At 37.9% G+C, this 12923-nt stretch overlaps 1 protein-coding gene across 1 annotated transcript in view; it reads right to left on the bottom strand.

Annotated features, from left to right (window-relative positions):
* Nucleotides 1-12923, bottom strand: part of LOC115210353 (serrate RNA effector molecule homolog) — a 66801-nt gene that overhangs the window by 53121 nt on the left and 757 nt on the right. The window contains exon 2 of the mRNA XM_029778896.2: nucleotides 1166-1287. Coding sequence (XP_029634756.1) covers nucleotides 1166-1281 — 116 coding nt within the window. The 5' untranslated portion in view covers nucleotides 1282-1287. The remainder of the gene's footprint in view (nucleotides 1-1165; nucleotides 1288-12923) is intronic.

Here is a 12923-nt window from a genome sequence, read left to right as displayed (position 1 = left end):
TATGGTCGAATGCCCTTCCTAATGCCAACCACTCCGAGAGTGGAATGGGTGCTTTTGCATGACGCTGGCATGGGTATCAGTTGCATGACACTAGTATCTACCACAACTACAATTTCACTTGGGTTTGATGGATCTTCGTCTCAAGCACAGCATATGGCCAAAGGTCTCGGTCATTGGTCATTGCCTCAATGAAGCCCAAAGCTCAAATTGTGTTTGTGAACATAAAAAAAAAAGAAAAAGGATATAAAAACTATAATAAAGATGATTTATCACATTGGGTCTAGGTCACAGCTTTAACCCTTTCGTTACTGTATTTATTTTGAGATGCTCTGAGTTTCTTTCAATTACTTTAAATATAACAAAGAATTTAGTAAAATAACTTTGTTATCATTCAGCTGGTGTTAGGAACATAAATTGTGACTAAGGTTTGGTGGAAGATTTTAATTCAAATCTTATGAAAACAAGATATTTATACTCAGAGCCAGAGCCAGTTTCAGCTGGGTTGGTAACGAAAGGGTTAAATGGAAATAGTACAGACAACTGAATCAGCCCCAGTATTATTAACTTAACTGACACCAAGAGACAGAAAGGTGATAATGATATTGACCGAATTTCTGCTCAGAAGTGGGGAGTAAAGTAAATATAACTAGGCATTCAGTAATAGTCAACACCCTCAGTGAGATTAGAACTGAGAACACAAAGTGATACAACTAAATACTGCAAAGTATTTCATCTGTCACTTTACCAATACTGCTAATAGTAATACAAACAAAAATGCTAGTTCTAAAATCTCTCTAAGAGATCAACGCAATAGTTGTACTGACAAGTAATATTCATAGCCACTTCAACATGGCTGTCCATTGGAACGAACTCTATTGTGATTTTTTAACCCCAAGAGGACATCTCCAGCTGGTTAACAATGCGGAGCTGCATTTGATAAATTGTGAGCCGGGGAACGAACCCCTACAAACTTCTAGCGACGGGACCAGTAAACCAGTCCTGGTTTGGGGCTATTTCTGCCACACTTCAGTACTGGACACCTCGTCTGCCAGAGATGGCAGTAGCTCACCTCTGCTCGCAATATATATTTCAAGCAAACACAGTCAAATATTACCAATAATAATAGTTATACTAGAAAGAACAAATACAAGGTTTTAAAACTTGCCGATCGTGATCCCAGGAGTCCCGTCTTCTCTCCTCTCTGCGATCATAGTCATTTCTCTCACGACGAAATTTGTCTCGTCCACGCCTTCTATCATATTCATCATCACTGTCGGCCATTAGGAACTATTTTTGAAAAAAAAAAAAATAAAAATGACTTCTTTATAAGGAAGAGAAGAAATCAACAAAACATACATTAAAATATTTATTGAAACAAAGTAAAAGATACAATGGCGGTGGCAGGTAATCTGCTGCCTCAAGCTATATAACAAAACCATGCAATAATAACCATTCTATGGGATCCAAAGTCAAATGAAAACATTTCCAATTTTATCCTGACTTTTCTTCAGAATATTACAGATCCTGGCACAAGGTAAACAATTCATGTTCTGTCAATGAAGTATCTCCTGTAATAGTCATCTATATTTATTATACAAAATTGAGGATTTTTATTTGTAAACATCATCAAATCTAGAAAGGCAGTGAATCATCATCATCGTTTAACGTCCGCTTTCCATGCTAGCATGGGTTGGACGGTTCAACTGGGGTCTGGGAAGCCCGAAGGCTGCACCAGGCCAGTCAGATCTGGCGGTGTTTCTACAGCTGGATGCCCTTCCTAATGCCAACCACTCCGTGAGTGTAGTGGGTGCTTTTTTATGTGCCACCGACACAGGTGCCAGACGAGGCCGGCGAACGGCCACGCTCGGATGGTGTTTTTTATGTGCCACCGACACAGGTGCCAGATGAGGCTGGCGAACGGCCACGCTCGGATGGTGTTTTTTTATGTGCCACATGTGACAAAAAATATTCTTCACATGGTTGATGATAAATGCTGAAGGAAATAATCTAAAGATTTCTTGGAAACAATGGTTCAGAATGATAATGATTATGTGTCATAGATGTTGAGATAAAGGTCCAGTTTCAAAAAACAATCAAAAGAGGATTGGATTATCGGCCAGTAGTGCCATATTTTCTGTATCTAAATGTTAGTGGTAATCACAAGAGATAAATAAATATATTCACAAAGGTCATGACCATACAACTGACGATTGCAGAAGCTGATCCCCAAGTGAAAAACAGAGGAACTTGATAATTAGATCAATGATTGCTATGGCTCACCATCCAAAGCAGCATGGAACATGTTTGGTTTTAATTGACATGGTCCATATCTTCTTCTGCTACAGCTTATTTTTCATTTAGAAACCCAGACAATATGTCTGATTTAATGGTGAAACTCGGCTTTCAAATGCAAAGTTTGCCTAGTTTTAATTAGATACTATGCTGGATAGTGTATACTGGCAGAGGCAGGTCACTGTTGTAAATACTGACAGTCAGTAGAGTAACTAATTAGCTGGCAGGTTTGATTTTCATTATTCCAATGGGGAAAAGTCACATTAGCCTGTTGGTTTTTACAGTGTGAAATTAAATGGTTGCAGGTTCGATCCAACTTCACAGGTGTTGATTAATGCCTTATAAGTAGATTTGGTAAGTGAAAACTGTGTGGAAGCTCAGTATGTATCATCTAAGCATGTATGTGTGTGAACATGAAAACAGATTAACTACAGGCAGAGAACTAGAATGTCAGAGGTGGCTTTAGCACAGGGGTCAATTACACAAATATTGGTGCTAGTATAAGCATGCGGTCTACCACGTTGTCAAACAGTATAGCCGTATAGCCAGGGTTATCTATCTTAAACGTCCAGTTAATAAAGGAGATCAATTTCTTCCATTATAAGGACATTAACAACAAATTAAACTGCAAGCTGAACCTGAGTGAGATTTTAGAACTAATATTTTTCTTTGTCATGGATGTACCCATGACCACAGCAGTGACTCTAACAGGAAAATCTAAAAATACAATAACTGATTGGTACAATATGTAGCCGCGAGGTGTGTGGAGTCATAGTTTATCACGAACGACGAGGGGAGATGGTTGGAACAAACGATAACCCCATTCAGATCAACGAAGCAATTGAGGAAGAATGCTGAATGGCGACAACACTCCTCTCTTCGAAGACAGTGATACAGAACAATGAGACAACGGGAACCATGGGCGTAGAATTGAAGGGCCATGGGTTTTTGGTCTCAAATAAGGCTCAGACTGTCGATACTTTTGTGTGGAACGGCATGACAGGAACAGTCTGATACCAATTATTGAAAGAGAATGTGAAAAAGGTTCACTAATTCATTCAGATGAGTGGCCCGTTTATAATAATTTAAATGCCATAGGTTATCACCATCTGACAGTGAACCATCAACGAGATTATGTGACTCAGGCCACTGAGCGGTCATGGTTAGATTCTGAAAAAAAAAACGATTTCTGAAATATCTGAAGTTTTTAAATCTCTGAAATATCTGAAGTATTTTGTCTCTGAAATATCTGAAAGATAAGGTGATTAACCCTGTGTCACACCCCAAATATTCTACTATACAAATATTTATTTGCAGCATGGATGGATATAGCCAATTTATTGAAATGCTGTGCTTGACAGGTATTTTATCAACCCTAGAATGCTCAACATCGAATAAGTCTATACAAAATTTGAAATCAGACCATCAGATTTGACTAAAATAAAAACCAGACAATTAATTTGTGACACTTCTCCATCTACATCATCACTCAGTTAATTCTCTCAAATCCCAAAGATTAGATACTGCAGCCTAAGATACTCTGTTGGAATGAAATGCCTTAGATCCAAGGTTTTTTTCAAAGTTGGCATGGGACTAGACAATAATTTTGCTTTTCTAACATTAGTGCAATTGATTAAATCAACCCCAGGACCTGATTGGTACCTATTTTATTAACTCTGGAAGAACAAAAGGCAAAGTGAATCCCAGCTGTATTTGAACCCTGAATGTAAAAAGGATGAACCTAAATACCAAAATGCATTTTCTTCACTACTCTATGAAATGACAATATTAAACATTTTACTTAAATGACGATAATTGTTTTGATCAGAGGCACAAGGACACAGATTTAGGTAACACGGTGAGTTGAATAAATCAACTGCAATATTTGACTGGTACTTTATTTTATCAACCCTAGAAGTAAGAAAGGCAATGTTAACCTCAACAGGATTTGAACACAGAATGTACAGAGCCAGAACAAATACTGTAGCTCCTGTGATTAATGCTCTAATATATTAATATTTACAATATAAAGAAATGTAAAAAAAAAAAGGAAGAAAAAAGACTAAAAAGTGGAAAATAAATTAAAATAAAAGATTTACACAGAACAAATACAACTATAGGTAATAAACATTATTACTCATCTCATTAGGCATTAGGAAGGGCATCCAGCCATAGAAAACCATGCCAAACCAGACTGGTGCAGCCTTCCATTGTGCTAGTCCAGTCAGAAAGTCCAACCCATACCAGCATGGACAACAGACATTAAATGAAGATGATAATGAAATATATATATATATATATATATATATATATATATATATATATATATATATATATTCTTTTATTGTTTCAGTCATTTGACTGCGACCATGCTGGAGCACTGCCTTTAGTCGAGCAAATCGACCCCGGGACTTATTCTTTTTGTAAGCCCAGTACTTATTCTATCGGTCTCTTTTTGCCGAACCGCTAAGTGACGGGGACAAACACAGACACACACACATAATATATACATATATATATATACGACAGGCTTCTTTCAGTTTCCGTCTACCAAATCCACTCACAAGGCATTGGTCGGCCCGGGGCTATAGCAGAAGACACTTGCCCAAGATGCCACGCAGTGGGACTGAACCCAGAACCATGTGGTTGGTTAGCAAGCTACTTACCACACAGCCACTCATGCGCCTATATATACATATATATATATATATATATAATATATATATATATACATACACACACACATACAGGAACATGTGTGTATATATATGCAGACACACACACACATATACAGAAATAGTATTTATACCTATATATCTATATCTGAAACTATTTCTGAACATGACATCAAAAAAAAAAGAAAAAAAAAACCATACATATGCTAAGACAATGAGGTCAAATCACTTAAACACAACACAATGCTTACTGTTGAAAAAGTAGACCAACTGTAATTGACTTTCCCACTATTACAACCACTTCAAAACACTGGATTCCAGCCAACTCAAAAATTGTGATTATCATCATCATTATTATTATTATTATTAATATTATTATTGCTAACATTTTTTTCAGCACACACTTTAGAGGACATGTGTAGGCTCGAAAGAAATGAAGCTAGCATGATCCGCTGGATGTGTAATGTCAGTGTGCACGCACGACAGAGTGTAAGCACCCTGAGAGAAATGTTGGACATAAGAAGCATCGGATGTGGTGTGCAAGAGAGACGTTTGCGTTGGTATGGTCATGTATTACGGATGGATGAGGAGAGATGTGTGAAGAAGTGCCACTCAAAAACAGTTGAAGGAATCCGGAGTAGAGGTAGACTCAGGAAAACATGGGATGAGGTGGTCAAGCATGATCTTTGAACGTTGGACTTCACAGAGGCAATGACGAAAGACCGAGACCTCTGAGATATGCTGTGACTGCGAAGACCCGACAAATGAAGTGAGTTCATGGCTCACAGGACGGCCTGCTGTGCTAACCTTGGATCGTAGGGTGACCTGCTGTGCTTGAGGAGACCTAATGAGTCAAGTACATCAACATCAAAATAAAAATCAAAAATGGAAATTGTAGTTGTGATACCCATGCCAGTGGCATGTAAAAGGTACCAACCAAGCGTGGTCGTTTGCCAGCCTCCTCTGGCCCCTGTGCCGGTGGCATGTAAAAAGCACCCACTACACTCACGGAGTGGTTGGTGTTCGGAAGGGCATTCAGCTGTAGAAACACTGCCTTATCAGACTGGAGCCTGGTGCAGCCTCCTGGCTTCCCAGACCCCGGTCGAACCGTCCAACCCATGCTAGCATGGAAAACGGATGTTAAACGATGATGATGACTTAGAGGGAAAAAGAAAGAAATGTAATTAGAAAAAGTGCCGTACAATCAAATGAGAAATAGATTTTAGTTCTCAAAATGCTTTTAAGTCATATGAAAATCAATGTGGCTAAGGGTACTTTTAGAGATATACTAAGTATGTAGTTAAAACATGACTACAGCACAAAGTAAAAATTAATGTAGACTTTACTTTTTATTGTACATCATCATCATCATCATCATTGTTTAATATTCAATCCAGGCTGGCATGGGTTGGGCAGTTTGACAGGAGTTGGCCAGCATGAGAACTATCCAGGTTCCAATAGTCTGTTTTGGCATGGTTTCTATGGCTGGATGCCCTTCCTAATTTGCCAACCACTTCACAGAATATGCTGGGTACTCTGTATGTGCCATTGGCAAAAGTGCATTTTACATGGTACCAACACAACAAATGCAGTTTATCAAAAACTGCAGCTGTGATACCAGTGCCGGTGGCACGTAAGAGAACCATCCGAACGTGGCTGTTGCCAGCTCTGCCCCGACTGGCCTCGTGCCGGTGGCACGGAAAAAACGCCATCCGTTCGTGGCCGTTGCCAGCCTCGCCTGGCCTCCGTGCCAGTGGCACGTAAAAAGCACCATCCGATTGTGGCCGTTTGCCAGCCTCGTCTGGCACGTAAAAAGCACGCACTACACACCCAGCCGTAGAAACATTGCCAGATCAGACTGGGCCTGATGCAGCCTTCTGGCTTCCCAGACCCCAGTTGAGCCGTTCAACCCATGCTAGCATGGAAGGCGGACGCTAAACGATGATGATGATCATCATCATCATCTTCATAATCATCTTTTAATGTCCATTCTTCCATGCTGGCATGGGTTGGATAGTTTGGTAAGATTCCAGAGGTCAAACGACAGCATCGTGTACCAACATCTGCTTTGGAATGGTTCCTTTGACTGGATGCCCCTCCTAATTCCAACCACTTTACAAAGTGTATGGGGTGCATTTTGTGTAGCACCAGTGCTTTTTGAGAGTGATGATAATTTCCACTATATTATTCTTTTTCACTTCCTATTCAGAAGGAATTTTAAAAAATTTAAGAATTCATTATGTACACCATTCATTAAGACCACTCTTTAAATTCAATCTTATGCCACTGACCACTTCAAATTATTTCCCCTTAGTCCATTTTATTTTAAATCATTTCAAATTACCCATGGCTAAAAATATAACTTAGTTCTTCGTTTTTCTTTTTCTATATATAGGCGCAGGAGTGGCTACGTGGTAAGTAGCTTGCTTACCAACCACATGGTTCCAGGTTCAGTCCCACTGTGTGGCACCTTGGGCAAGTGTCTTCTACTATAACCTTAGGCTGACCAAAGCCTTGTGAGTGGATTTGGTAGACATGGTTCATATATATATATCATCATCATCATCGTTTAGCATCCGCTTTCCATGCTAGCATGGGTTGGACGGTTCAACTGGGGTCTGGGAAGCCAGAAGGCTGCACCAGGCCCAGTCTGATCTGGCAATGTTTCTATGGCTGGATGCCCTTCCTAATGCCAACCAGGAATGTATATATATGTGTGTGTATATGTATGTATATGTTTGTCTCCCTCCATCGCTGGACAACTGATGTTTGTGTGTTTACATCGCCGTAACTTAGCAGTTCAGCAAAAGAGACTGACAGAATAAGTGCTGGGGTCAATTTGTTTGACTAAAGGCGGTGCTCCAGCATGGCGGCAGTCAAATGACTGAAATAACTATAAGAATACGAAAACGTAATTTCTCATTATCAGGTAAACTGAGACTGTACAATGCTGATGAGGTGCAACAAACTGAAACATAGACCCTAACTGTCCCCAACCCAGCATGTAATTTAACTAAAGAAATTTACTCTTAATTATTTAAAATTTTCTCTCCCTCTTTTCCTTGATAGTTGTTAACAATTGTGATCAGGTTTTTCCTTTCCATCTTACTCAGGGGAACTTTTAAATATTAAGAATTTGTTGTGTACAGCATCCAGTATGCCATTCTTTAACTTAATTATCCCAAATCATGTAATTAGCCTCTTTGACTTATTTCTCTTAGCTCTTTTACTACGTAAAAAGCACCATCCGAATCGTGGCCGAAGGCAGTGCCACCTCGACTGGCTTCTGTGCCGGTGGCACGTAAAAAGCACCAATCCGACCGTGGCCGTTGCCAGCCTCGCCTGGCATGTAAAAAGCACCCACTACACTCACGGAGTGGTTGGCATTAGGAAGGGCATCCAGCTGTAGAAACACTGCCAGATAAGACTAGAGCCTGGTGCAGCCTTCTGGCTTCCCAGATCCCCAGTCGAACCGTTCAACCCATGCTAGCATGGAGAACGGACGTTAAACGATGATGATGATGATGATATATATTCTATTATGCCGATGAAGAATATGGTTAGTAAAGTATTTTTTTATATTCTTTATGCAAAACCTAATTCAGAAACGCGAGTCCATGGATAACCAGATATTGATTGATTTTCGTTGCTTTACTCTCTGCTTGTGTGAATTATCTTCAAGTATTTTGGTTTCTCCGGGAGACCCCCTTTTAAAGTAGAAGAAATAGCTAAGATTTTTGGCTGCTATTTCTAAACTTCGGTGTGTGGTGAAGCAAATCTTTGCTGAACCCTTTTTATTAGTATATATATATATATATATATATACATATGGTGTTAGGAAGGGCATCCAGCTGTAGAAACATTGCCAGATAAGACTGGAGCCTGGTGCAGCCTTCTGGCTTCCCAGATCACAGGTCGAACCGTCCAACCCATGCTAGCATGGAGAACGGACGTTAAACGATGTTGATGATGATATGTGATGTTAGGAAGGGCATCCAACCATAGAAACCATGCTGAATCAGATTGGAAATTGGTGCAACTCTCCAACTTACTAGTTTCAGTCAAACTGTCGAACCCATGCCAGCATAGAAAGTAGATGCGAAATGATGATATATATTCATGTGTTTGAGAGAGAGAGAGAGAGAGACAGACAGACAGATTATATATATATATATATATATATATATATACATAATGAAATCAGTTCACTCTTTTTTAATAACCCTGTATGTATGTGTATCATCATCATCATCGTTTAGCGGACGCTAAACGATGATGATGATGATGATACACATACATACAGGGTTATTAAAAAAGAGTGAACTGATTTCATTATGCAATATTTTAATAAGGAAAAGCAATAGAAAACTCCAGCTGAGTCACAAGTATTTACTCACAATCAACTTGTCTTACAAGGTTTCAGTGTGGCCACCACCTGCAGCACGGGCAAGTCAATGCAATAAGAGAATTCCTCTCAGATGCATATCAGCATATCACGATCCACTGAGTAGATCGCTGTTGTTATTTGATCTTAAAGGTCATTGAGGTTAGTGGGTGGTGATGGAACATAAATGCAACCTTTACAATATCCCCCACAAGAAAAAAAACCACACACAGTGAGGTCTGGGGAAATTTATCGTGATATATTCTCTTATTGCACTGATGTTGTCCGTGCTGCAGGTGGTGGCCACATTGAATGTTTGGAAGACAGGAAATAAAAGTTGATTGTGAGCAAATACTTCTGACTTAGCTGGAGTTTTATATTGCTTTTATTTATTAAAATAGTGCTTAATGAAATCAGTTCATTATTTTTGAATAATCCTGTATTTATCCCACCTAAAGGCAAAATAAATAGAGGTCACAAAAGTGACAGAGGGTACTGGTTAGTACTGCTTTTGCTAAAAATAAGTGTTAAAACAACTAAAAAGCCACAAAGGAACTGAACTTATATAAGTATGTATATGTTGCTATATTTGCCAGTAATTATAGTGACAACAATGCCTAACACCAGCCTATTTGACCAAACTCAATTTCTCAAGTAGTCCCACACCAATCCCAGAGTTCTGTACAGCATGAAATGAATGCATTTACACAGATCTAGTTCATCTCTGAGAATTGTGACATTCTACTCAAGAAATTGTTTCATCAGTAAATGATTTATATGCTTTTAATACAATATTTTCAGTAAAAGTGTTTTTAAGGCAGAGCTACACATAAGATTTTCCCAAAATAAAAAATTTTAAAGGTTTACATTTTTCCTAAATTATGCCAGGGAAAATTTAATTTGACAGTTAAAAGGTTAATAAAATATGACACTTTACAAGGGTCATATTTTATTAACCCTTTAACTGTCAAATTAAATTTCATCGTTATTCCAGTTAAATAACTACAAAAAAACAACAAAAGAACTACCATGTGAAATAACTACGAAAAAAAAATAAACTCGACATATTTCAACGAAAAATAGTTTCTAACATGACATTTCTCAACAAAAGATTGGTGTGTAAACTACTTTCTGCAGTTAATAGTAAAGAAATTTTGAGTAATGAAAATCTGATAATTGCAACAAAAGCGTTAACATTCACTGATGACAAAATCATTCTTCACGGATGTCATAGGCACTACTTTCACTTGACTAAACTACTAGGAAAAAAAAAATTGATTCCTCCACTTCTTTTGTTACCATATCTCTATTGAAGTTCACCGTCCCTATTTTAATTTTGAAAACAATGAAGAATTTAGTAAAATAACTTTGTAATTATAAAGCTGGTGCTTGGAACGTAGTTCACTTTAAAACAGGGAAGCTTGTACCAAAGAACAGGGGCGGTCTCAGACGAGTTGTATCAAAAGAGCGGCCTGCGAAAATTGCGCATATAGCACCACAATACACAACATACTCATTTGGTTAAATATATGTAAAATTGTCAGGCATTTTATGAGCTTCATTATGAAAACCGTAGGCCTACACAACTAGCATTCCTATTATCTATCAAAGTACTTTCTCATAACTAAACATATAGAGCTAAAAAGTTCACTCCTAATATGAAGGCCTTAAGAAGAAAATGGGAAACTAGCAGTTCCCATTGCGCACAAGGCTCCTTTTTCCATTACATCAATGTTACCCGAGAGAAGGCATTTAACGTTATTTATTGCAGGTGCTGTTGTCAGAACGCAAACATGAATATATATACTGCAAGGTATCCCATCCGACCCCCCTGACAATTCTGCCAATCTACCGCCATGGATTGGTGCTTTATTTACCGATCCCGAAAGAACGAAAGGTAAAGATGCCCTTTGCGGGATTTGATCGCATGATACAGAGAGCTGGAACGAATACTGCAAGTCATTCTATTCGACGCTGTAGCGACTCTGCCAACCAACTTCCTCTATTAGCAGTGCCTTTGTCTGTATTAAACAATAAACCTCTATGAAGATATTACTGTTTCTCTCTCTCTCTCTCTGTATGTATGTATGTATATATATATATATATATATATATTTAAATAATGAGGGAGATAAATTAATATTAATTTAATTTACACCAATTTAAAACCAGTAGCCTAGCATACAAAAATCTGAAAAATCAGAGAAAATTCTAATACATGTAGAGAACATTCTCTGTAGTTTAATCGTAGGTGATCTATTTCTAGCATACGGCCGACTACCTAGTGGTCTTGCCCTTTGAATATACACACGTATATATATATATATATATATATATATATATATTATTCGTAAAGTATAGTATTAAATATCCATCACGGTCGATCTTACAAATCGGTTTCGCATAAAGAATACACACACACAGACAGACAGAGATGGTGTGTGCGTATATTGCCAAATAAAACACTCCTTTGTAACAAAGATTCGCTACATCTTTTCCCATACAAACAGTCGAATCAACCTTTTTATATGGTTGCTCGATTTTCTAGAAATAATAGCCAAATCCTCCATAAAATCAATATACTTGATCTGAAAGAAAAGGTGGTCACAACTGGAACGCCTTTGATCAAGTACCCAAGTCTTGTTCGATAAGAGCAGACCTAGAACAAGTCCGTCTCCCCTGTATATGTTTGCCGCTAATCTGCGGGCTCTATCTAGTTAATTAATCCCCTCTATGAAAACCCTTTTGATACAAACTGTATGGTCACCTCCAGATCACGTATTTACAAAAAGCCTCTTCTTTTGAAAAAAGGGGTTGTGTTGGCATTTAAAAACCTTCCTTCATAACAGCTGTAAGAATCTTTTATCGGGTTTATATGTCACATTGACAGGAGGTTTTGTAATAAAACCGCAATTAATATTCCTAAATCATTCCAAACTTAACACAAAGAGTAATTAATTCATCTGAAATAAAAGGATGGGATTAATTGCAATTATCATCACACAAACTCAATCTCGTTTTGCCTATCTGTTTTAAGATTAACTTTGCCTCTAAACCGATTTAATTTAGCTCCTTCTCATTTATTTAAGAAGCTGTTATGAATCATTTGGCGATACTAGAACCGTAAGATCGCCAATTAGGTAATCTTTCCTCTCAACAGACACTATTCTATTTTATTCTCTCTACATTTGTATCTCTCCAAATTTCGGTTACTGTAAACTTCGACTACAACTAATTGCTTTTATCTCTCAACTTGTCTGCGTAATTAATTAAATATATTTTTTTATTTGTAAGTCTAACTGGGAAAAATTTACTATTAATTTTATCTATTCTTTTACTATCACAAACATTAAAACAGATTTCGTTCGGAATATCTACACAAGTGCGCACACAACTTTGTTCCCTGATAGCTTTAAAAAGAAATTGATATATTCAAACGAAATCTTCACCAAATACTTATCAGATGGTGAAGATTCCAATTACAGAGGTATCTAAAATGAAAACAGAAAGGTTGGCGGGACACACGTCACAATTTCTACAAAAATTTCAACTTTCATTTCGTAGATGTATAT

This window comes from Octopus sinensis, linkage group LG4, assembly GCF_006345805.1.
Source record: "Octopus sinensis linkage group LG4, ASM634580v1, whole genome shotgun sequence".
NCBI lineage: Eukaryota > Metazoa > Mollusca > Cephalopoda > Octopoda > Octopodidae > Octopus > Octopus sinensis.
Note: the sequence above shows the minus strand (reverse complement) of the source record. Positions and strands in the feature narration are given on the sequence as shown.